This window comes from Neopsephotus bourkii, unplaced genomic scaffold (genome assembly GCF_033783945.1).
Source record: "Neopsephotus bourkii isolate Nb327-2 ecotype Australia unplaced genomic scaffold, CSIRO-AGI_Nbou_v1 NB_71, whole genome shotgun sequence".
Lineage (NCBI taxonomy): Eukaryota > Metazoa > Chordata > Aves > Psittaciformes > Psittacidae > Neopsephotus > Neopsephotus bourkii.
The window spans coordinates 1,169,618-1,193,803 of record NW_026900588.1 but is presented as its reverse complement, the minus strand read 5'-3'; the positions used below and the strand labels follow the sequence as shown (position 1 = coordinate 1,193,803).

Below are 24,186 nucleotides of genomic sequence, written 5' to 3'. Positions count from 1 at the left end.
TGTGATGCTCTAGATCTTCCTGAGCAGTATCACTTTACTTTCTAAACTTCATTGATCTAGTGGAAATAGGCATACATGTACATATTTTCCCCCTGCTTGCATACTATTGACATAGAACCTGCCTTCAAAGTGGAATTTTAGCTTACTGTGTATAGGTTTATTACTATTTTTGAACATGAATGTATAACCAAAGCTTACAAAGAAGGCTGTGTTCTTTTTGAAACTTAAGCCATTTTCAAGGAGAAACTTATCTTCCTTTTATCAAGGAGTTTTACAGAAAATGTGTTACATGCTAGAATTTCTGTACCATATAGCACTTCCCAGGGAGAAAATAATCCCTATAGGTGAATTGTTTTATTACTAGTCAACTGTTTACACATTAAGCTTTTATAATTTTAAGCAAAATTGAGAGATTTTTTTGTTTATAACATCAATAGCATAACTCCATTTTTAAGAGTCCCTGTTTTAAAAAAAGATTAGAGATTGTCCCTCTAACAAAATGAGACACACCCAGAGTTTTATAGCATAGATAAGTTGATTGAAAAATACCTTGTACCTTTTAACACAGTATAACGTAAAATCAACCCAGGTTATACTTTACTTCGCTTTTCTTTATTTCCTTTGTAAAAGCACTGAGGAAAACTCATTAGAATTCATTAGCTAGCAACAGAAATGTTGTACTTAACATCTCACACTCCCATACTCCAGAATGCTTGATTTGTCCCTTCTCTCCTTCTTTCCCAACCCAAACTAATTTCCAGCTGCTTAAGCATGCCTGAAATGGTAATTTTTGGTGGTGGTGACCTGGGATTTCTCCAGTCTGCAGCAACAGTACTTTATTGTCAAATAAAGTTGAAATTAATTAGTGTATTTAAGATATCTTTTCTTTTTCTAGATATTTCCAAGCACTACAGTCAGAAAGCTACTTTAGAACAAGATGTTCCAACTGCCACACAGAAACTCATAACTACAAATGACTGTATTTTATCCTCTGTTGCTGCTTTAACAAATGGAGCAGGCAAGGTAATGGATTTTTTTGTTTCTATAAAATGCCCTGCCTTGTGTAGGTTTAGAAAAATCCCCACAACTTAAGTAAATGATTTGGAAAATCTGTGTTTGCCTCTGATACTAATAATTTATCAGGTGTGTTCTGAGGTATTTTCAGGCTACAAGTTAAAAACAACTGAATGGGGGATAAAAGTAGGAGCTGTGGAGAGGATGCTTTACATTCGAGAGGTCTAAGTTATGTGGAAGAGTCTGTAGCCTGCTTGAAATTCTCATTGTGAAGTCCTGTTTCACTCAATACTTGTTTTTCTCTTGAAAGAGTAATTGCCCCGATGAATCATTCTGGCCAACTTCATTCAAAAAGTGACTTTTCCTGATCTGTCTAGATTGCCTCGTTCTTCAGCAACAACTTGGATCACTTCACTGCTTCACTGAGCTATGGCCCTAAAGGAGGAACAGAGTTCATCAGCCCTCTTTCAGCTGAGTGTATGCTGCAGTACAAGAAAAAGGCGGTTGCTTACATGAAGTCTTTGAAGAAGGTTTGTTCAGCTGTCATGCTTGCACAGAGAGGAAACAATTCTGTTGATAATTGGTTTTGCTAAAGAGAATACAAACTAAGGGTTTTCAGTATTTGGAATGGATGAGATTCTTTGAATGAGAATCTTTGGCTGAGTTAAAAATTTTAGAGAACATAGTTCTCTGAGGGTATGTGCCAATTCTGCCATTACCCATTTCCAGTAATTATTTCTTTGCCAAGACTCCAAGGAGAAAGAGGGTAACTGCTTAGTTAGATTTCCTCCCATATTCACCAGGAATATAGAGTGAATGACATCATATTCTTACACTTGCATTCATTGGAAGGCAGTGGAGAGCAGCAGGAAAAAAAAAAGGCAGCTGAAAAGGAGGTGTGCTGGAGAAAATGTGCTGACCCAAAGGACTGGACAGTCCCATGTCTCCCTGTTGTCTCCATCAAAATCAACAATTATGTGATGGTGTGCTTAATAGTTGTTAAATCACTTTGGTGCAGTATCTGTAAAGTAGGCATTTGATCACTTTTTAATCAGGTGTGCATATTGGGGTGGTGTTCTTTTGTGAACTCAGACTATACTTTTTTTTTTCTACTGACTGGTAAACACTTGGAAGATGGTTTGGGGTTTTTTTCCCCTTTATTAGAGCAAGAAGGGCAATAAGAAGATAAGTGTAGAATACATAATCTGGTCTACTGAGAAACATATTTTGAGGTTTCTTTATCATTCTGCAGCCTTGTGCAGCTTCAGTGCCTTATGAAGAGGCTTTAGCCAATCGCAGAGTTCTTCTGAGTTCTACAGAAAGCAGAGAAGGTCTTGCACAACAGGTATTCTGGTACAAATTTTACTAACGTGTGATAGTGTATTTTATAAAGGTAAAGTAGTATCAAATAGTCTCCACATTTATGCATGTGGTTGTTTGTACGTATATATGCATATACTTAAGCTTAATGTTAGACTGTAGATGTTCTGTAGAGTTTTGAAAGTAAAATTTATCCTTGTCATGCTGGGTTATCCAAGACTTGTTCTGTACCTGCAGAATGTACACGTAATTATAAAAGACAGGATAATGCCATTGTTGTCTTTGTTTATAAATACAATAAGTCAGGCAATCTTTAGTAATTCAAATAAATGCAAAATAAAGAATAAGGTATAGTGAAGTATTCATTTCCAGTGTTATGTACTGCTGCGAGTGCTTTTTTGGCCTATGCAGGTTTTATTAGCACTGGTAAAGAACAAAGATTTTCCTTTTCAGTTAGTCTGTTAATAGGTTACAGTTTATCATTCTGGCAGTGTGCGTAGATACATAATTTTTGCCCATCATCTCGTGTGAATGAGACTAACTGATCAACACTAGAACATCTTTTATTAGCTTGAATGCTCAGACTATGCTTGAGTCACCATCATAGAACTTGTATGAAGAAAAAGAACTATATTGGTGTGGGCCTATTTTGTAGTGGCCAGTATTCAAAGTGTATTAGTAGGGGTGAGATGAATTCCAACAGAGTTGTGTGGAGTGATGGGATATGTACTGTTCCATAATTGATTTTTTTTACTCTGGACAAGTGGGTTCTTATCAGGACAAGTGTACGCTGGGACTAACAGGAGGGGAGAGGTTTCTCTTTCGAGCACAGAACAAGACAACGCTGGTGCCAGGCACACATCTTTCAAGTTTTCATCAGGTTCTTCCCTGCTTTGGTTTTTCACCTAATTATGTCGCCAGTTCCATGTGCTGTAACTTTGTGATGTATGTTCCAGACGAATTAAATAACATGATCATTTATGAGAGGTGACCACAGTTAAAACATGCAGCTGAAATCAGTAGTTACCTGCTGCATTATTCATTAGCTCACTTACGTAATGGTTAAAAATAATACAGTCTCAAACATTTCCTGTGTGGCTTTTTTCCCCCCTGGTGTTCAATAACCTGGCCTGTAAACTTTCCCTCCTAAAGGTCCAGCAGAGTTTGGAGAAAATTGCAAGACTTGAACAAGAAAAAGAACACTGGATGTTAGAGGCCCAGCTAGCTAAAATAAAGCTAGAGAAAGAAAATCAAAAACTGAAGAACTCTCTTAGTGGACATTTAACTGAAACTATACAAGAGCATTCTGTTTTGCCAAATGCAGCTGAACAAAAGAAGGAAACCACAGAAAAGAGTCTGAGGGAACCTATTAGGAGTACTAGTCTGGTAAGTGCCCCTCTTTATTCAATAGAGAAAAATCCTCTTTCTTTAGTAGTAGTGCTGTTTGATCAGTGGAACACTAATAATGAAAGCTTTTTTGACTGTGTTGAAATGCATTCACACTTGGGCTCCCTGTATTTGCAAAGCTGTTTGCTAGTGCTTTCTGCAGAGTTTGGAACTTAGTGGATTTTTGAGACTTTGTTCACTGTCTTTAGTATCATGGAGATATTTTTGTAGTTCAATACCTGTGTGACTTAGGAAGCAATAATAGGCACTTAACTCCTAAATTTTTCTTATTTCTTAAATAGGAAGCCTTGCAAGTTATATGTATCTTGGGTCTGTTCTGAATTTCCAATACTAACTCATGTCTGGGGATGTTTTAAGCAAACCGAAGTAGGTAATTAGTATTTTTAAATGGGTTAAGACTTACTACAGGTCAGTTTACTATAGCTTAATTTTAACTTGAAGCTACTCAAACTTTCAGTGTGCTCTGGAGCATTAATTTTTATGTAACCTTTATAACCTTGTAACCTGGGGTTCAAGAACTGCCTTTGAATACGGCATGCAATGTGTCCTTGCTCTTTTATGTTGGTAAATGGCTTTTTCCTGTTTATTACTAGAATTTAAAAGGGGCTGGCCTTTCCTCTGAATTAATCACTTCTGAAGGGGTATTAACTGGGATGTCATCTGTAAGAAATAATCACTGTACTCAGCACTCAATAGAATTTCCCCCTCCCTCCCACACCCCCTTTCCTTTCCAGATCCAGGATAAAAATGACCAATGGATTGTTTTGAAATCCCTGATCTTGAGTAAACTTGCATCTTAAGTTTTTGATCCTCTATTTTTATCTGTTAGGAATTTGAAAAAAATGGCTTTTTCTAGTTACAATGTTTAATGCAAAACAGGTCAACATACTGGGTAAATATTTTGCATTTACCTAAATATCCATTCCTGTCGAGATCAGAAAAACCCCTCTCATTTCTCTGTGAAGATATTCTTCCATTAAACTAGTTATTGGCATACACTCACCTGCTAGTGTTCTGTCAGTGCTTTATGGTGAACTGGCCATGTAATTCGCTAGTCAAAGTGAAAAGAAGGGAATTCAGGAGGTGCTAAAGAAATCCAAGTTGTATTTCCTTGCTGTAAGATATGCAAAGTAATGTTTCAATATACTACCATGCCTTTGAATTAGTTTAATCAAGCAATTGCATAATCATATAAAACTAGCAGCATCCTGTTGTTTTATTGTTTTTTTTTCCTGTGTGCATCGTAAGGAAAAGGATATATTTGGAGAGTTGGTGTCACCTTTAATTCTGTTCAAGGCATTCATGTTATTGTCATCTATGTTTGTCACAGGTAGAAGTACTTAAATCTGGTTTTGGTTTTAATTGTGAGAGTTTTTTTAATTTAAAGTCCTTCTATGACTGAAGCTGAAGTGACTTGGAGTTATGGTATCTATTATTGCAGTTCTCACTTAAGTGTATTTTCTTCCTTTTCCTAGATTGGAATGTTGACTATAACTACTGATAATGAAAAGGTAATCTGTTTTAAACATTATCAGTGTACATCTGGTAAATACTTCAATTCTGATTCTGTTAAACTTATTTCAAAGGTCTAATTACCAAGAATGATGATGTATAATGGCATGAATCACCCATGTAGTCTGTATACTGTATGTTCTGTAGGTTTCTGAAATCCATGCATTCATTTTCTTCTGTTTAATGAACTGTTATCTCTTATTCATGTAAGCAGTTCGGAGCAGTGTGAGCTATAATCCAGGTCTTATCTGTGACTTGAGGAAAGCATTGCTGTGTTTGTACTTCAGTAACCCTAACTGCATTCCAAACCTCAATTCCTAACCCTTGGGGAAGAGCTTAAGCTGCAAATAAGTCACTGGCTGTAGTGCCTGGTGTTTAACACTTAAGTACAGGCTACCCCAGACTAGAGGTCACACCAAAAGAAACATGGAATCAGCTGTCAAACTAAATGTTAGCTCCTTATTTAGCACTGCGATAGGGTAATGCTTGCCCCAGTAGGAACTTAGCAGCATAAGATTCAGTACTTTCTGCTAATAATTCAGGGAACTGATGTGTATCTTAGTTTATTCCTCCTTTTTTTTTCTGAAGGTGTGATTAAAAGGGGTGGGGGGCAGATAATAACTGACACAAATGCTTAAAAGCACATGTGTTGGTTATTGTCTGAACTTGAAGGTAATGACAAGTTACGTGAAAGCTGCTTTTAGTGGGCTACTCTGTAACTTACAGTGAACTGCAAGTTGTCTTGGTATGTTTATTTATTTTTAAAGTTCAAATGTCTAGAGAAACTTCTGGAACATGCAACATTAGAAATAGTTCTGACTATTGTGAGCTTCTGAAATTCAGTTCTGTGAAGGAATTCTTCTGTGGGAAGAGCCACTTCTGTGGGAAGTTTTGATGTGGGTGAAAGCAGTTCACTTCTGCATTAGATTTTCATCTTTGTCAGAGACTTGATATGTTGAATTAAGCTAACTTCTTACCTCTCTGTCAGCCCTTTGTCTGTTCACATCAAAAGTCACCATCAGAGTGACGAGTTTCAGAGTGACCTGCTATAACTTCTGTTGTGTTTGGAGAAAATAATGTTTTTGGGTAGAGCAGCCAGGCCTTGGGAGGGAAGAAAAGTTAGCATAGAGGGCAATGTTGTGATGTAAGTATTCAGTCTGAGAACCATAAATGTCTGTCTGCTTAAATTTTGGTTTGCCAGACTCCAGATGTTGAGTCTCGTGAAGATCTGATAAAAACCCACTATATGGCAAGGATAGCAGAACTTACTTCTCATCTGCAGCTTGCTGACAGCAAGTCGGTACACTTTCATGCTGAGGTGAGCATATGTCTATACTGAAAACAATAAATCCCTTTTGAACTTTCCACAGGCAAGTGTTATGATAATGAATTTAAATATATGAAACATAATCTTTCATAAAAATCTGTTCCTGGCATGTTTTTGCCTCTTGTATAGTATGCATAAAAATGGATACTGTAGAAAGACATATTTAAATAAATCCTTTGGTAGCCTTGTCTTGGGTGTATTAAGAAGTACAGTGTGTGTCATGTATAGGCGTGTTCATAGAAGCTGAAGCAGCTAGCTTTAGTTACCAAGCTGGTTTTGACTTAGTGATGCTGATGTCATTCAAAAATGAGTGTATCTTGAAGTGATGAAGCAGTTCTCCGAGAAATTGGTTCTTAGACATGTTCTAATTAACTTCAGGCATTAACAAAATGATTTGTTGTATTTATGGTTTCCTGTTTTCATTGCAAACCATGAGGTATTTTTTCTTGAGAGTAGTGGCCATTTCAGTTTGTAATTAACTGATGTGGAATATACCATAGCCTCCAGGTTAACAGAGCAAATTATACTAAACATCTTTTAAAGGTAGATGACATCGTGTGGAGGAACCATGTTTCTCTGATACTCTTGCCATGTATGAAGTGAGTTCTGTTGGTTTTTACTTAGGACATATTTCCTAGTAATTATGTGCTAAATATATATTTATTTTATAAATACATTTAGAGGATTGGCAAGATGGTAATTCTGTAAGATGAAACAAAAGTGTAATGTTAACTATTGCATTACCTTTGCATTTAAAATATGTGCACAAGCTCTGACTAAATTTCTTGAAATCTAAAGATTACAGAAAGATGGAAACATCCAAGGCAATCAGTTAAAGATGGCATAAAGTAATACTCTGGAACTAACTTTCCTCCCTTCTGTCTTCCCTATCCTGCTCTGATTGACAGTGTCGAGCACTTGCCAAAAGGTTGTCTTTAGCAGAGAAGTCCAAGGAATCGCTCACAGAAGAGTTGAAGCTAGCTAGTCAAAACATCAGTAGGTTACAGGTAAGTAAAATGTTGTATAATGTAACAGAGGCATTTTGTAAGCGTGTGTAAGGGGAAGTTGGAGGAGAAAAACTGGAGCCATCAAGCATGGTCGTGCCTTTATTAGGTCCTTACATGATGCAGAAACTCTAATGTTTGGCAGAGAAGAGACTTAAATAAGATACTTCAGATCCGAGGTTTAAAGTTGAAATGGAACATGTTTGCAAGGAGAAAGTTACAGTAGACAAGCTTGTGTTTTTAGCACACGAGTCAAGGCTTTTTATGAAAATGGCTTTTTTAATGTCAAAAGCTGTGGTTGTATGGCTGATTTCAGATGACACAATGAACTCATTATCATTTCTAACATCTGGGACTGAAAGTCTTAAAAATGCCAGGGTGTTTTTTAGACATGGATAGCTTAATAATAAGCAAATGTAACTTTAGGGTAATCTTTAAGAAGCCCGTCTTAACAACAGATAATAAACTCTTAAGCCAGACATCTTGTAAATGTCCTGCCCCTTTGTCCTGCCCCACCACACAGCTGAGAAAGGGGTCAGTAGTAAAGTGTATATAAATATTCAGTTCATAAATGCCTTTGTGTTTTCTTTATGTTCAGTTCATATCTTTATTGCTCTCTGTGATGGTGAGTACCTAAAATGCTCCATACAGGCAGTTAAGAAAATGATCTAAAGAATTGTTAGTAAACATAGCATTCTTTTGATTTTTCTTTAACAAATTCCACAGTCAGTATCCAACTTGGCAGCATGAGGTGTTCATCTCCAATTATGTATTAACATCCTAAGAAAAGATAGCAGGTTTACCATTTGCATGTTTAGTAGTCTGCATAATACTGAATCATGGAATAAGTTGGAAGCATCTTCTGAAGGTAATCTGGTCCCCTCCTATGGTCAGAGCAGGGGGAGTTCAGATCAAGCCATCCTGACCTCCTGCCACGACTGCTCCACTTCCTAAGCTGTTCTTTACTTTGTTCTTGATCGTTCAGCTTTCCTGGACCCATTTAACTTCCAGAGCAGTTTTACCTGGGATCTTGCCAAGCAGACCTTGAAAAAGCCAAAATCTGCTGTTCTTAAATGTAGGGTTGCTGTAATTCTACTATTCATCTTGCTTCCCTCAGAATCTTAAATTCCACTAACTCATGACTGCTGCAGCCAAGGCTACCATTGGCTTTCACATCCCTGACCAGCTTTTCCTTATTTGTGAATAGCAGGTCCCCAGAGAGCATCTCCTAGGCCAGTTGATCACTGCTATCAGGAAGTTCTTTACTACACTGAAGAGAACCCCTGAACTTGTGTTACACCTTGTTGCCCTTCCAGGAGATGTCAGAATAGTTAAAATTCATCATGAGGATCATGTTCCTGCGGTTGAGAGATTTTTATCTGCTTCTAGAAGATACCTGCCATATCAACCTTGTTTTCTCCTCTGATCCCTATCTATAAGATCTTAATTGTCTTTAAAACACTCCTTCATGTAAAGCATGATTTATCCCATTTTATGCTGTCCTTCCTAAAGTGTCTGTTTCCCTCCATTGCTGAGTTCTAGTCACTCATGTAGTCACTCATAGATGTGCAGTATCCCACCATGTGTCTCTAATCCCAGAGAGGTCATAGCTTCGCAACTGCATGTGGCTTGCTGATTCCTTCAGCTTTGTATGCCATGTATGTTCATGTCCAGGCTGTGCTCTAACCCTAGAAACTCTACTTGTTTGCTGGCTGGAAGCAGTGTTGGAAAACTTAGCTGTGTTAGTCTTTTATGTAAGCCACAAAAAGTAGGGAGGGATGTGGAAATTACAAAGGAAGTAGAACAAAAATACAGAGTACAGACCATGCATGAGACTAAAGAGAAAAATAGCTATTGATTTTCTTTCATAAAGTATTTCTTTCCCAATGATTTAGTTTAATTGCACACATTCATCATAAAAGTGTACCTTACTAAGTGGAGATAGAAGTCAGCTGCTTTGCCACTTTTCACTAATACTGAGCAAAGGCTTGTGGTTGTTTTTTTTTTCCCCTTAGGATGAATTGATGACAACAAAGAGAAGCTATGAGGATCAGTTAAGTATGATGAGTGACCATCTCTGCAGTATGAATGAAACCTTAACTAAACAAAGGGAAGAGATTGATACACTAAAGATGACTAGTAAGGTAAGTTGCCAGGTGGCAATTTGGCTAAAGTTTGGAGTTCTGTGGGTGGCATTCGACATTCCTGCAGCACTAACCTTTAACAAACTGATTCCCAAGTTGTAGTTCTTATTCTCAGCCAATTGGAAAGAAAACTCCAAACCTGTGAACTTAAATGCCCGCTTAAGTTCTTTTCCAAGCAGGGAGTCTACCCATTTATCAGAAGCAAGTTTTTGACTTATCTTAGTGTTAATGATGAAAAACACCTATGTCTGCTGTTTTGAGCAGTCAGTGATTAATCCATGTTATATCTTTATTCTCACAGTTCTAGGGAGATGTCTAGGCAGATGTGAAGGCCTCTATTCTTCCCTCATCTGGCTGTGAAACTAATAAACTAACGTTATTCTCCTTAACTGTGGAATGTATGGAAGCAGGTTTCACTGAAGGGTTAAAAATAAAGTAAAAATCCATGTTTTGATTAAAGATCCTGTGATGGGGATTTTAATTTTTTTAGGGTAAACCCTTCCCCCCATTTATAAAACTTTTCCTTCAGTTATCTGAGTGGCTTGACTTGGCATCATAATCTTTAAAACTACATTTTGTTGTCCAAGCTCTTGTGTTTTTAGAGAGAAGCTCTTGGCTGCATACTGACCATAGCACTTCATGTTTTTATAAGATGTTTTCTGGAATTTTTCACTTGTCATACTTTTAAGACTTGAAGTGGTACTCTCTCTGTAAGGAGGGAGTTCAGAATCTCACAACAGTACATTCAGGTTTTCAAATGCAGAAGGCGATTGGGTTGAAACCAAAACGGTGCAGTTCAAGCCATTATCACTTGGAGGGGGTTGCTGGTTAGTTTAAAAACAAGTGTTATCTTCAGGAAATAGGAAGACAAGAGAATTGCCAGCAAGTAACTATTGTACAAAAGTTTATTTTAAGCTACACATTTGCTTTGTGGAATTGTTGCAAATCAAATGTGAGTTGGTTAGTTGTAGAACAAATTCATTTCTCAAGTAGGAATAGTTTGTATAGGCCAAGTTAAATTTGTTTTGGAACAAAAGGATAGGGTGGGGGATTAATTTTAATTTGAGGCAATTATCCTATGAGGTTTATATTTGACATGGCACTTACGTGAATTATGATTTAACTTACCTTCATGGCCCTTGAAGTATTAGTGATGTTGATGCAATTCAGTGTCGTGGGATGTAACTCAGATGTCTTCTTTTCTACAGATTTCAGTTAAAGTAAGGTACTGTTGTGCTTATTTGAAGTATCTGGTACTTTCCTGTCATGCTTGTAAAGATAAGAGGGATTTTGAGAGCAAGCAGTTACAAGCTTCCATTATTAAAAGCCTATGGACTGTTTGAGTTTGACCATACTTCTTTGCTGTAGGCATAAATTATCAAACATAAGGGTGTATTATCTATCTAGATTTTCTTATCTGAATTATATGTTCTGTTCACTTGTTTCTTGTTGCAGGGAAATTCTAAAAAGAACAAAAGTCGATAGCTTGCAGCCAGTCAACTATCTTCGGAAGCTGCTGCACAGGATGCAGATAGTGAATGCTCATTGTCCAATTCCTGTTTGTTCCAGGAAGCCGAGCGTCATATTGGGTCTAGTAAAAACTGATTTGGTGCTGTAAATGGCTTTAAAATATTTAGAACTTGTAACAAATCAAACAGAACTTAATGTTGGCTCTAAACCAGGAAATAGACACTCTGTGGATAATTTATATAGTAATTACCTTCAGTTTTTACTGTGCACTTTTTAAAACCAGGTTTTAATTTCACGTAATAACTTCAGATTTTGTATATTTTCAACTATGATTATGCATTAACAAACTTGGGTCAGTGCAGCAGTTGTCTATTTTTGAGTTAAATGTTAAATTGTCAACGTGTACATTCCTTGTTAATAACAGTTTAAAAATTAGTTTGGAGACTTTTGGCCATGCAAGCTGTGCAGTTACTGTAAATGTATTATTCCTGTTCTCAGCCCTTTTGAATTAATTGGAATTGTGGCTTTAAATGATTTCTGTCAACTCACACAAATGAATGGGATCACTCTATCATTTTAGACTCCAATAGCGGAAACTTTTGCTGCTTGTATTTGGCACTTTGGATTTTGAAGTAAAGAGCACAGATAACTGAATTGGGATACTTCTATGAAATTGCTTGAAGCCCTTATTTTAGGCATTTTGTTTACACGTGTATGTATATATATATTGGTTGAACTAGCTGTTTAAAACTAGAGGAAATTGTGATTGTAATTTGCCCCCATAGAGTGGAACAATGTGTGTGTAGAATAGATCAGCGTACTGTGCTCGCTCTTACAGTAAAGAAGAATATGAAATATGTAGAAGATTTAAACACTGAATTTGCAAAAAGCCTTCATGGAATTAAGTCCTCATGGATTCACTGGGGGGATGCACATGGCTTTTCCTGTGGTTTCAGAAGTTTGTGAACTTTAAGCCTCTCCTAAGATTATTATTTCATATTTTATTAAGTGAATTCTAATACCACAAGTTTTCACAGCACTGATTTTTTTTATATAATTATTATTATTATTATTATTTTAATCAGGTGCTGTGCTGCTCCACACTTTACACTGATCTTCTCTTCTGTAATTTGCATTACGGCACTTATTTGTCCCATAAGGGTTTACTCTGATATCAGTTGTGTCAATATGTATTATTAGTATGTAATAATAAAATCAGCTACATGAAACCAGCTGCACTGCTTTCTTAATTCTGGTTATACCCAGGTTGCACGTTGTGACAGTGTGGTGAGATGTTAACATCTATTCCCAGTGAGGTAAGCTTAAGTAGTTATACCAGTATAGTTACTCCTGGTAGTGCTTCTCTTTGAGCCAGGCTGCATTTCTGTATCTAATGCTGCAGCGTGCAAATACATTGTGTCCAAGTTAGCGTTTTTCACTTTCTTGTCTGCTCAAAAGCAAACGATCATCCAGCTTACATTGATTCAGCTGTGGAGCTGTTCTGATACAGTTTTTAATGACAGAATGGATGTGGTTGTGAAACTGGGGAGGAGATCACAAAATCTGGGCAAAGAAGTTGCACTAACACTGGAATTAGTGTTCAAAACTTTGACTTCCTACCTGGTTAATCAGGGACCTAATGACAAACTGTTATAAGGCAGGAAAATTTTTAGAGCCATACAGTGTAAAACCAGTGTTAAAGAAAAATCCCAGTGCTAGGTAATTTTTGTAATGGACAGCTGATTGCAACACAGGTTTTGAAAGCATTTTTAGAGTGCTTATTTATTTCTCTGTAATGTTGGACACCTCCTGAATAACCTTTATACTCGTGAATAAATAACCAATTCAGGAAAACAGCACTATTTCCTATTAATGGTTTTAATAACTGGGTTTTCAAAAACTCATTCAGAACATTGTTTCAAACCTATGCTAACACTTTCAAAGCTTTCAAACTAGATTTGTGAAAGTACACCCCTAGTAACTATTCTGTGTGTTCAAAATCAGTATTTGCTATAACCAGGAATGAATTTCACTTATAGATTGCCCTTTTAAGAGTACTGCTTCATGAGTTTTGAAAGTACCCAAGAAGCACTAAATCATTGGCTGTTTTAAAAGGCCTTAAGCTCTTACAGGTCAGGGGTTTCCCTGCCTGAAAGATTAACTTCTAAAACAAGTGTCTTAGGCTGACATCATCATAAGCTGCACAAGAGTGCCATCTCATTGCTGTTTAAATAATGATGTGATTATTTTAAGTTGTTACATCTGTAAGTATACATCTGTGATTTAAGCACTGATCATATTAATGTTGATTTTTAAAATGGTGCTGTTTGTAATGTCTCTTGCTAATTCCTTCAGAGTCATTCTTAACCAACTCAACACATCAGTAAGAGTGGTGTCAGGAGCTTCACACTAGATACGATCTAGTGGCATTCCATGCAGCATCAGTATCAAGACTGGAACACTTTGCTTTCCCATCTTTGTTGAAATACATTTGCCACTTGTACAAGGTATTTTCTCTTTTTACCAAGCCAGCTTCATTTCTGATTTATGCTTATAATCCTCGTGCTCTTTCTGTTCCAACTTCCCTTGCTGACAGATGAGTTGAAGTGTTGGTGGGGAAAGCTGTTTGGTCTAATATGTTTCCTTGATGCTGACTTTGTGCACAGCAGGGGCCCATCACCGTTTAGCAGTGCTCACTGCAGCTCCACAAGAACAGATTTGCTCAGACATCCAAGGCATCAGCTGCAAACAGGAAAGGAAATAAACTTTCTATCCAGGTATCAACTTCATGAGGATGAAGAGGTTATTTACTGGCTTGGTTGAGCAATGTGAACTCTCTTGTTTTTTTAATAATATAAATGCAATGATATATTAAACTGTGGAGAACCATTTGGCTCTGTAAGCTGGGCAAACCTGTTCTTTAATATAGTATGTATGTAAGGTAATGTGAGAGCACTATCTTAGCAACAGCAGGGTCATAATAAAAATAAAGCTTAGTGCAGTAAAAAGTTGTAATTGGTACCAGAGGTCTGATTACTTCCTCCCACAAAGGCTAGATGCCGCTCTATTAAGAATGCTTGCTTTGTCTTATTCTGCCTTTCCGGCCTCTGTTACTACTTGCAGTATTATTCAGCACTGAATTAAAAGCATGTTTGTTTAGAAGAGGCCATGTTTGCCCTCATTCCTGAATATTTGGTTTAATCAGAGTGTTAGAAACATACTTCAACTATGCTTGTGTCTGCAGACCAGCTAGCTCAGTCGCAGATGGGGACAAAGAAGAGCTTTTGAGGACCTTTATAAACCAAGGCCTGAGTGGGGCTATGGAATCCACTACATGGAAACTTGCCTGGGGCAGGTCTCGTTCGCTCTGTGTGTGTGTGTAGGCAGCTTTAGACATGTCAGTGCTAATTTAGCTTCTTACAGAAGCTTTGAGTGCAAATACTGTAATACTGAGGTTAGGCAGCTGAGCTGTAAAACAAGAAGCGGTTGATTCTGGTTGGGTTTCATTTGCATGGCAAGCTACCATGCTAACAGCCCTTTTGAGTTTAAACTTTTTACATGTGAAAGATAACAGGGGAGATAATGCTTTATCTGTACTAGTTTTAATTCTAATTCACCCTGTAAGTCCAAAGCTTTATAAACTGATGAGGTCTTTGCTCATGATGTAGCCTTTGAAATGCAGGCCTGGGGTCAAAATTGTGTATATAAACAACACAGCTTGGTCTTGAGAAGAGTTAAACCCATGAAACTAAAGAGTCCAGGTAATTTCCAGTCATTTAAAGCACTATGCGTTCTTTCATGAGTTGACTAAGATGCTACTCTGTGGTGGTATGTAGCTCCTTGCAAGCTTTCTCCATATAAAGCTCATTGCTTCTGAAATTAGTATGGGGGGACATTAAGTCTCCCCACACACCCCCTTTCTACTACAAAGACTTCATCCTTGTCTGCCCTTCGACTAAAGCTTCAAGTTTCCTTCCTCTCTCACTTCAAAGGTTTCAATTTGTGCTCAAATAAGAAAGGCAGAAAACTTTCTTTGGGAAAGATTATTTTAATGAAGTTGTGAGCTTAGAGTCTGAACTGAGAACTTGGGTACAGTTTCATTAACAGCAGTCTTTGGCATGAGGCACAGCTGGAATTATTACTGCTGGACCTATTACTAGTGATCTAGTAGTAGGAAGTATTAGTACCAACCCCACTGCTGGTGGGATTATTACAGCTGGAACTGGTGCTGCACCCCTTACATGCCTTCTACTTAGTGACTTGCAAATTGCTTTTAGAGAACTAGATGATCTTAAGGTCCTTTCCAACCCTAACTATTCTATGATTCTATGAATATGCAGCTTCGGACATGGCAAATAATTCGCCTTGGGATGGAGGGAGTCAAATTTACCTGAAGTTTCTTTTGACATCTGGAAAGGTTGGTTTATTTTCCATCCAGACAAGTAGACAAGAACAAGTTTCTCTTGGATTATCAATCTAGCCCCAGAGGTCAGGAATATTTGATATCAACCAGCACTTACAACACAAAAATAATGTGAGCATGCTAAATTTTATCAATAGTTTATACGTAGTGAACATAAAGTACTTAACTGGTGAATATACCAGACTTGGGAGGGTTTTTTGATTGCAATAGCACTAAGAAAAATGAACGTATTAGAGGGAGAGAAGACTTTGACTCTTTTGTGTTTTAGTTTGAATGCTCAGTTATGATGGACTTTGTTGGTAAAATAAAAAGCGAAGTGGTAGAGCAGAGAGTTAAAATAAGCCTTGATACAAGTGCCTCTCTGTCTCCAGTTAAGAATATTTGGTTCTAGCCAGATAGGAACTAATGGGTTTTGCTTTTGACAAACAGTCATAAACAGTAAACAGCTGATAACATGACTCTTTTGTTTACCCTTTTGAAGATCAATGTATGGTCATCACTATAAATTCACTTCATTAGCAGTACCAAATGTTGAAGGAGTTCTATATCACTGCAGGCAGTTATTAAACACTGTGTCTTCATGTGAAGTACTGGAGTCTTTGTCCTTGTTAGAGGTGTAAGGCTCCTCCAGCGGAAGCTCTCCTGGAGGAGAAACTCAGCTTAGGGAGAAGTGAGCTTAAGCTCTTCCCAAGAAGTGCTGTCCTTTGAGCTCCATCCTTTGGGCCATCACAGACACTATTTCATGGTCCGTCTTTGTTTCCTCTCCTCTGGGCTGGTTGAAAGATGAATTCTGCCCTTCCATGACTTTGCAAAGGCAGGCCAGGCCAGGCCAGTGATGCCCTACGGACATAGTTATGACCAAACTTAAAACCAGAGTCACCCTAGGTATACTTACTAGTACAAAACTTCCTCTGCTGCTGCCACCCAAATAAGGTTGTCATCAGACATTTTCTTCCCTGCTTTCTGCATTCCATAGCTTGGATAACTTCCTTACCTCTTATTTACATGAAGATTAAATGAATGCCCTCAAAGCACTCAGTGCTGGTGTCAAGTGAGACTGTGCAGCAGTCCAAAAGGACTCAGTGGTATTTACTGCATGTATCAGGATCTGTGTGTATGTCACTTGCAGAAGTTGGTGAAAACCAGCCCTGGAGCTGATGAATTGTGTTATAAGAATTATGACTTCTAAGGAAAATGGGCAGGGATATTACTGTGTTCCAGCAACAGCCCTAGAAAGAAGTTTTCTGTTTGAAAGTAATATAAATGATGTACATTAGAATAAGCACTTCTTAAAAGGGAGGCCCCTGTCCTTTGAAGAAACTGGTTATATGCTGGTGAGTTAGAATAGAACTGTAATTCCAAAAAGGACTTGTTTATCATAGAACCACAGACTGGTTTGGGTTGGACGGGACCTTAGAGTTCCAACCCCCTGCCACAGGCAGGGACACCTTCCACTGGAGCAGGTTGCTCCAAGCCCTATCCAACCTGGCCTTGAACACTGCCAGGGATGGGGCAGCCACAGCTTCTCTGGGCACCCTGTGCCAGCACCTCAGCACCCTCACAGGGAAGACCTCCCTAATGTCTAATCTCAATCTCCCCTCTGCCATTAAATTAAAGCCATTTCCCCCTGTCCTGTCCCTACATGAGGGGATTCTCCCCCTTGCTCCACTTTGGTGAGTCGTGTCCCTCCCCCTACCCCCATTCCTGTGCCCAGCTCTGGGGGGCAGCACCACAAGAGGGATGTGGAGCTGTTGGACCGAGTCCAGAGGCAGCCACAGAAATGCTCCGAGGGCTGAAGCAGCTCTGCTCTGGAGCCAGGCTGAGAGAGCTGGGCTGGTTCAGCCTGGAGCAGAAAAGGCTCCTTAAGGGGAGACCTTAGAGCAGGTCCAGTGCCTAAAGGGGTACAGGAAACCTAGAGAGGGGCTTCAAACAAGGGCCTGTAGGGACAGGACAAGGGAGAACGGCTTCCGCTCCCGCTGGGGGATGCTGACCCGACGCTTCCCCGAGGGCTGGCCGGGAGGGGCGGCGGGGCGGGGTTTATCCGCTGCCCCCCCTCCGCTCCCGGCCGGTGCGGTCTGCGGGCGGCCGAGAGTCGCGGGTAAGGAGCGGGGGGGGGTCGGGAGCGGGCCGGCCGCGGGGGGCGGGGGGTCTCGGTCCGCAGCGGAGTGTGCCCGGTAGTTGGGGCTCAGCTCAGCAGTCCCGGCTGGGAACGGGCCGGTGGATGGGGCGGCTTTGTTTTGGTCTGAGAGCAGGACTGAAAGCGTATGTGCTTGGCTCGGGGTCTGTTTGGTTGTTTGGTTTGTTGGTGGGGTTGTTGTTTCCCCCCCGCCTTCCCGCTTTTCTCCTTTTTCCTCTTGCTTTTCATTTTTCTTTTTAGCCTTTTTCTTCCCCTTCCTTTCTCCCCTTCTTTCTTTCCTTTTACTTTCTTTACTTTTTTTTTCTCCCTTATTTCTCCTTGGGTTTTTTCCCCCTCTTCATTTGACTTTGGTTTTATTTTCATTTTTATTCCTTTTTTTTTATTTTTTTTTCTCTTTTTTTCTCTTTTCCTGTTATATTTTAAAGCAGAAGTGCTGAAAAGGGGATGGCTTCTCCTGAGGTATCCAGAGCTTTGAACCGCTCCAGAAGTCGGTGGGGTTTGAGTGATGGATATCCTGCAGGATCGAGTTCCCATGACTTTTGCTTTGTTAGGGAGGAGACCGGGGCGACGGAGAAGTTTTTTAGTTTAATACTTGAAGTGAAATGAATTCCTGGAGCCTTCCTCATGTTTTGTAGCGGTTCAGCTGATGACGTTACGCTATGGATGTAGGCTCATGGTGCTTGAAATCATTGCTGCAGGAATCTGTTGTGCGTGCAACAGGGCTCAGGGCTTGGGAAAACAACTGGAGCAGATGCAGAAGGATGTGCTGCGCGGGGCTGAAGTGATTTGACTGCGCTTACCATAGGCACCCTTCGAGCAAACTCCACAGGTGGTGTTTTGAGCATAGAGCAGCTGAGAAGGAATATGGGAGGTTTTCCCTTTCCGGCTTTAAATAAGTACTTGTTGAAGGGGGACTTTTCAGTTTGTTTCTTGTTAAAGATGTGGCAGATAAAAACCCTTCTGAAATGTGCTAGGAAAAATGCCCACTAAGGCATCTTATGGGAACCCAGGGACAGTTCAGTTCCAGAGGTCTCCGCTCGCCTTCCCCAGTGTTTTTTCTGTCTGAGGGGGCCACACGAGTAACCCTCATTGATTCCTCTGCAAAGAGGCCTGGGGTGTTTTGGGGAGAGCGGTAATGACTGTCTGGGGAGGAGGGAACTGAACTTTTGAAGCCTGAGGCTTTCAAACACGAACCGCTCGTTTTGCTGTTAACTCCCTTTTCCCTGTCGGAAGGCTGAGCCCTTCCTATGTCTGTAAGAGAAGAAGGAAAAGAGGTAGCTAAAGACAAAACATGGAGTTGCTGGTTTAGTGTGATGAAAGCACACCTACAGCGAGAAGGTGTTGCGAGGAAAGATTTGCTGCTCTCTTGACTGAGTGTATGAGTAGGGAGCTTAGCACTGCACTCTGAACTAGCTGTAGCTGAGCACAGAAGTAGTTTGTACTGGCCAGAGACTCGACTTAACTGTGTTGGAACTGTAAATCACACCACCGGGAAAACCTGCCTGAAGGCAGGTCCAGTGCCCTTGTTTCATGCTGGGGTTTCATTATTTCCCTTCTCCCTAGCTCCTTTCGCTCATATAATGAATGCTGCTTTCTATCACTTTAAAGTTACTGACTTTTATAAGCTTAATGGCCCAGCTTGTTGATGCTTCTGCCCAGATCCAGATCTCTAAATAGAAATGAATGTAAGCTTTTAACTTAATCTGTGTACAGTTGTTAACTCTAACACGAAACACCCCATTACATGACTAGAGATGCGCTATCACGGACCGCGTTTTACTCCACGTTTTGGTAAACCAGATTCCTTTAGCCCACCACTCATTTCCTGATGGTTTTGATTGGTATGAATAGAAGCTGCTTAAAAAGCTTTTGGAGAGGAATGCAGTGAGGCTTTTTTTTGGATGGCTGCATTATGAATTACACTTTCTGATGTGACTGTCATCAGTTGCTATTACAAATACCTCTATCCGAATTAACAAAGAAGGGTTCAACTGTGACACTTCTCCTTGCCAGGGCTACTATTATGGCACTGTATTATACTATAAGGCTTTAAGGCAGGGAGAACGGCAGTAACGTCTGTCAGAAGACGTTACTGACTTGTCATGTTCAGAAGACCTCTGTGTATCTTACACCATGGGCTAGTCTCTGCAAAGGTACTAGCACTTGTTTATTGGGCACTAAAGCATCAGGTAGTTTTGTATCCTTCATGGCATTTCACCCACTGCTTCTCTTGGATACTGCAAACACTAGCAGAGCACCGGGTTGAAATCCCCTTCTGACTATGACCAGTTTAATATGTTGATACATGATCTGTGTGCCAGAGAGTTCAGGCCTTTATATTGTTTTTACTTGTTTCATCCAGCAGACCTAAAGAAACAAGGCTGTGGATTTTAGATTGGGACAGCCACTCATAACTGCATTTGTGCTGCTTGGTTGCGTGTAATAAATCTCTGCCTCTGCTCAGGGGCAGGGAGAGGGAAGGGTTTGGGATGTGCAACTACTTGCCAAGAGCCCTGTGCAGTGCTGCCGTGACCAGGGCACTTTTGTGGGATGTTTGTATGTTTCTAATAATAACAATGTGTTTCCTAAACACAGTTAAAAATTGCCTCAGTAGATGCAGAAACATTCCATGAACTTCGTGACCTGCAGAAGTACTCTGAATAAAAATAGATCTATTTTCCTGTCTCTTCCAGGCCAGCGCACTGTGCAGAGGGCTTGTGTTGGTTTGCTTTGGTTTGCTCTTAAATTACCCCCCCAGTCCTTCTGCACAGTAAAACATCAGCTAGTGACAACAAACAGTTTACATGAGACTCTTCTGACGCTGCCCATTGGCTTTCCAAACTCTGCCTACAGCGTGTAAGTTGTGCAGTCACTATGGAGATGCTGAAGGGGAGCGTGTTCAGAGAGGATAAAGCAGGGCTGGCTGAGTGAACTGAATGGGAGCAGGAACAGGAGCACCTTTCAGGGGGGTACCCACACTGCTCTCTGCAGCTTGACAACACAGTGGCCTCGGCCTCTTCCTCATCCTTATAATGGGGGGGGGCTTCATCTGTAGGAAGGGAAAAGGCCCTGGGGAGAGGTGAGTTGTATACACAAGAGAAACGTGCATATGCTCAGTTAAGTGAATTAGAAGTGATTTACATATCTTGCTTAACCAGATAGTAGGAAGAAATTCAGTGCAACAGCATGGAGCAGTTCATCAAAAGCCAGTCTCCAGCTCCAAAACCTTTAAGGATCACAGGCTTGCAATGAGCACTCTCTAACACTGAAAAAAACCAACCAAAACCCCACATTTTCCAACCCACCTTTTTGTTGCCTATTTGGTTCTGAGAAGATGGGATTACATTTCACATGACACCTGGCGATCACGTCTTGCACCCAGCTGATGTGTCTTAGAAGGTACTGTGGTATCCAGGAAGGAGGAGGAGATAAATACTAAGCAGTTAATATGGATTTGATCAGGGTTTTTATTATTTCTTCTAGGAAGAAAGAGTTTTCTTCCGTTCAAGGTGTTCACTGCAACAAAGATAACCATTTTGTGTTTCTTACGGTTTAATCCTATCCTCATTCACATCAGTAAAAATACCCTAGCTTGCTGATAGAGAAACATATGAGCGACTTCCAAGAGTTGCTTCAGGTGTCTATTCAGGCATACTTCCCAACGACACATAAATCAGATTTCTATTTTAGTTTATTTATTCATTTTTAGTTTATACTATTTAGTTTATTTTATCCCATGCTGAAAGTTACGTTTGTGATAATAAACTCTGCAGTCCCCCCACCCCGAACCAGCCGTTGGAGGAATAGTGGTACAGAAGCCAGGTGTCTGCATTGTAGCGATGTATGGGAGTCTCTCAGTTCTTGTAGAAAGCATCTTTGTCATATCCCCATAAAATCCTATGGGCACTTCCAGTCGTGCGTTGTCTCTGGGCTTTCCTGCCTTGATTTCTATGCCCAGCTGAGAAAATGCTGAAGGACAAAGCAGGTCTGACTCACCCGTGATGGGAGTGACCACTGGAGGGGGGTGAGGGAGGATGTGGGAATCAGGGCTTACAGTGTGTGGGTGATGGGTTGAAGCTGATGGTGTTACACACAAGACCGGTCATGCGTAACGTTTTGTTGTGTTTTCAAGGCAGCTTTGAAATGGCTTCAAGTCTGAGTGTTAGGGAAAGGCCTCCTAGAATGGAAGTAGACATGAAAGGAGTTTATTTATAGTGAGCAGCAGCTGAGGTCTGGGTGATTATTTCATGGAAAAGACTGGAATTGTTTTGAACAGCTACACTAAACTTCCGTGTAAACTGGATGGTCCTCACCATCTAACCTCCTCCTGTTGTGAGCAAGAAAAGGAGCTACTTCTTTGGGGAAGACCTGCTTCAACCACAGGCTACAGCAGTTGGCAGAGATGTGCATCTGGCAGCACTGCTGCTTTTCTTTCATTTTTCATAGAACCCCAGACTGGTTTGGGTTGGAAGGGTCCTTAAAGCTCATCCAGTTCCAACCCCTGCCACAGGCAGGGACACCTTCCACTGGAGCAGGTTGCTCCAAGCCTCATCCAACCCTTAGGTATTGGAAGAAATTTGAGAGCTTCTCATAGGTTTTCCCTCCTGTGTGAATCTCAGACCTGCTTACAGCCTTTAGAGCATGAGATGTGACTCTGAGGGGCAGATGAGAAGATGTTTCTTCAGGTCTCCTTCGTCCAGTACCGCTATGTAGCATCCCTCCTGGGCACTGGATGTTCTCCCTTGTGTACAGAGAGCATCAGTGCCATTGCTGTCAGTGTTTCCCCTTTTGGCGGGCTGTCCTCCATGTCCCAAACCATCCTCACTAGACTGCTTCAGCCCTAAAATTGTTGATTTTCCCCTGCTTGCACGCACAAATATCCACCACTTGTAAACTCCCCTTTGAAGGCAGAAACGAGTAATAGCAATGAGTGTGTGCATGAGTTCTGCCTGCCTTTGCTCTGGGGGCGTGTGTGCTCTCACAAGTGGAAAGCTTTAATTCCTCTGGCTCTTGAGGCCAAGAGTAAGGAATTCCTAAACAGATTAGCTGTGAGCTCTGAACCTCTCCCAGCCGTACCTATGCCCCAGCGAGTGAGCAACGTAAATGGAAGTTCACATTACACTTTGAAGTCAGAGCGTATTTTTGACTATTACACCAGTTCCTTGTTTTCTAGGAGTAATGACATGAGTAATGCAGTGGGAGACTTAATCCATGTGTATATCCCAACTACGAGCGAAAGCCAAGGAGTTCCTATTTCCTTTCAGTTGTGCCTTTTGCTTATGTTTATTTCAGATGTACGGCTTTGAGAACTAGGAGAGGTAGAGCAGAGTTAAGTAAAAGTGCAGCCATCTGTAGTCTCAAAGCAAAACTGGAGGCAAATCAACATAAATCAAGCTATGTTTTACATGGAAGGTGTGCTTCGAGGAGGTTTTTTTGCATGGTTAAGTAATAAATGAAACAGTGATGCAAAGAATAGGGCTGTAAAACACAGAGATAAATCTGCCATGTTTTACTTGGCTATCACAAGGGCTTACAGACGTTTAGGGTATTTTATATACCGTATGTGCTTTATTGCTTAAACTGCAGAGAATTCGTACTTTCCTGCGAGATTATTGTGCTTTATGGCAAAATGCTTGGAGAATTGTCTACGTATTTGTACAAGAGAAGGTACCGGCTCCTACGGTGTTATTATGGGATGGCTTCAGCACTGCATGCAGAGTTTTGTGTTAAGTTTCTCTATATGCAGCGAACAACATTGTTCCTGGCAATGTAACTGACATGTAGTAGATGCATAGGGTCCATAGTTGTTCTGTAGGGGTGGGAAGATAATGACCAGGCATTGACCACAAACAGAGTAGCTCATGCAAAGAGCAAAGAGCGCAGCTTATTCTGAAGGGGTTATTTAACCCTTCTGTCAGTCTGGGTGGGGGTAAATCTGAAGCAGTTTGTGAGGTTGGTATTTGCCTGGTAAGACTCCACCATGCAGGAGATGCGTAAGATATGTGCTTGGATGTTTCAGAGAGAATTTGTTTAGTGGATGTAGCAGCCTTCAATATGTGAAGGAGGCCTACAAGGATGCTGGTGAGGGACTCTTCACCAGGGACTGTAGTGATAGGACAAGGGGTAATGGGTTTATGCTTTAACAGGGGAGACTTAGGTTAGATATAAGGAAGAAATTCTTCCCTGTGAGGGTGCTGAGGCACTGGCACAGGGTGCCCAGAGAAGCTGTGGCTGCCCCATCCCTGGCAGTGTTCAAGGCCAGGTTGGAAGGGGCTTGGAGTAACCTGCTCTAGTGGAAGATGTCCCTTCCTGTGGCAGGGGGTTGGAACCGGATGAGCTTTAAGGTCCCTTCCAACCCAAACCAGTCTGGGTTTCTATAATGTATAGCTTAACAGTTTTGAAGCCCCAGAGGCCTCTGGAGCAAGAGA

At 40.5% G+C, this 24,186-nt stretch overlaps 2 protein-coding genes across 9 annotated transcripts in view; both read left to right on the top strand.

Annotated features, from left to right (window-relative positions):
- Window positions 1-12,430, top strand: part of PPP1R21 (protein phosphatase 1 regulatory subunit 21) — a 33,131-nt gene extending 20,701 nt beyond the window's left edge. Inside the window, exons 14-22 of one of the 5 annotated variants that reach the window (XM_061353602.1) lie at window positions 896-1,023; window positions 1,392-1,544; window positions 2,267-2,359; window positions 3,487-3,720; window positions 5,217-5,252; window positions 6,455-6,571; window positions 7,489-7,587; window positions 9,600-9,728; window positions 11,184-12,430. In XM_061353602.1, coding sequence (XP_061209586.1) covers window positions 896-1,023; window positions 1,392-1,544; window positions 2,267-2,359; window positions 3,487-3,720; window positions 5,217-5,252; window positions 6,455-6,571; window positions 7,489-7,587; window positions 9,600-9,728; window positions 11,184-11,213 — 1,019 coding nt within the window. In that variant the 3' untranslated portion in view covers window positions 11,214-12,430. Of the gene's footprint in view, window positions 1-895; window positions 1,024-1,391; window positions 1,545-2,266; window positions 2,360-3,486; window positions 3,721-4,022; window positions 4,943-5,216; window positions 5,253-6,454; window positions 6,572-7,488; window positions 7,588-9,599; window positions 11,124-11,183 lie in introns of those variants that run through there. The other 4 variants (XM_061353612.1, XM_061353594.1, XM_061353615.1 and 1 more) reach the window with 4 other exon arrangements.
- Window positions 12,431-17,773: 5,343 nt separating this feature from the next.
- The window catches only part of STON1 (stonin 1), a 44,487-nt gene continuing 38,074 nt past the window's right edge, over window positions 17,774-24,186 (top strand). For 2 of the 4 annotated variants that reach the window (XM_061353566.1, XM_061353557.1), the window contains exon 1: window positions 17,774-17,883. In XM_061353566.1, the coding sequence (XP_061209550.1) occupies window positions 17,843-17,883 (41 nt within the window). In that variant the 5' untranslated portion in view covers window positions 17,774-17,842. The remainder of the gene's footprint in view (window positions 17,884-24,186) is intronic. The other 2 variants (XM_061353549.1, XM_061353539.1) reach the window with 2 other exon arrangements.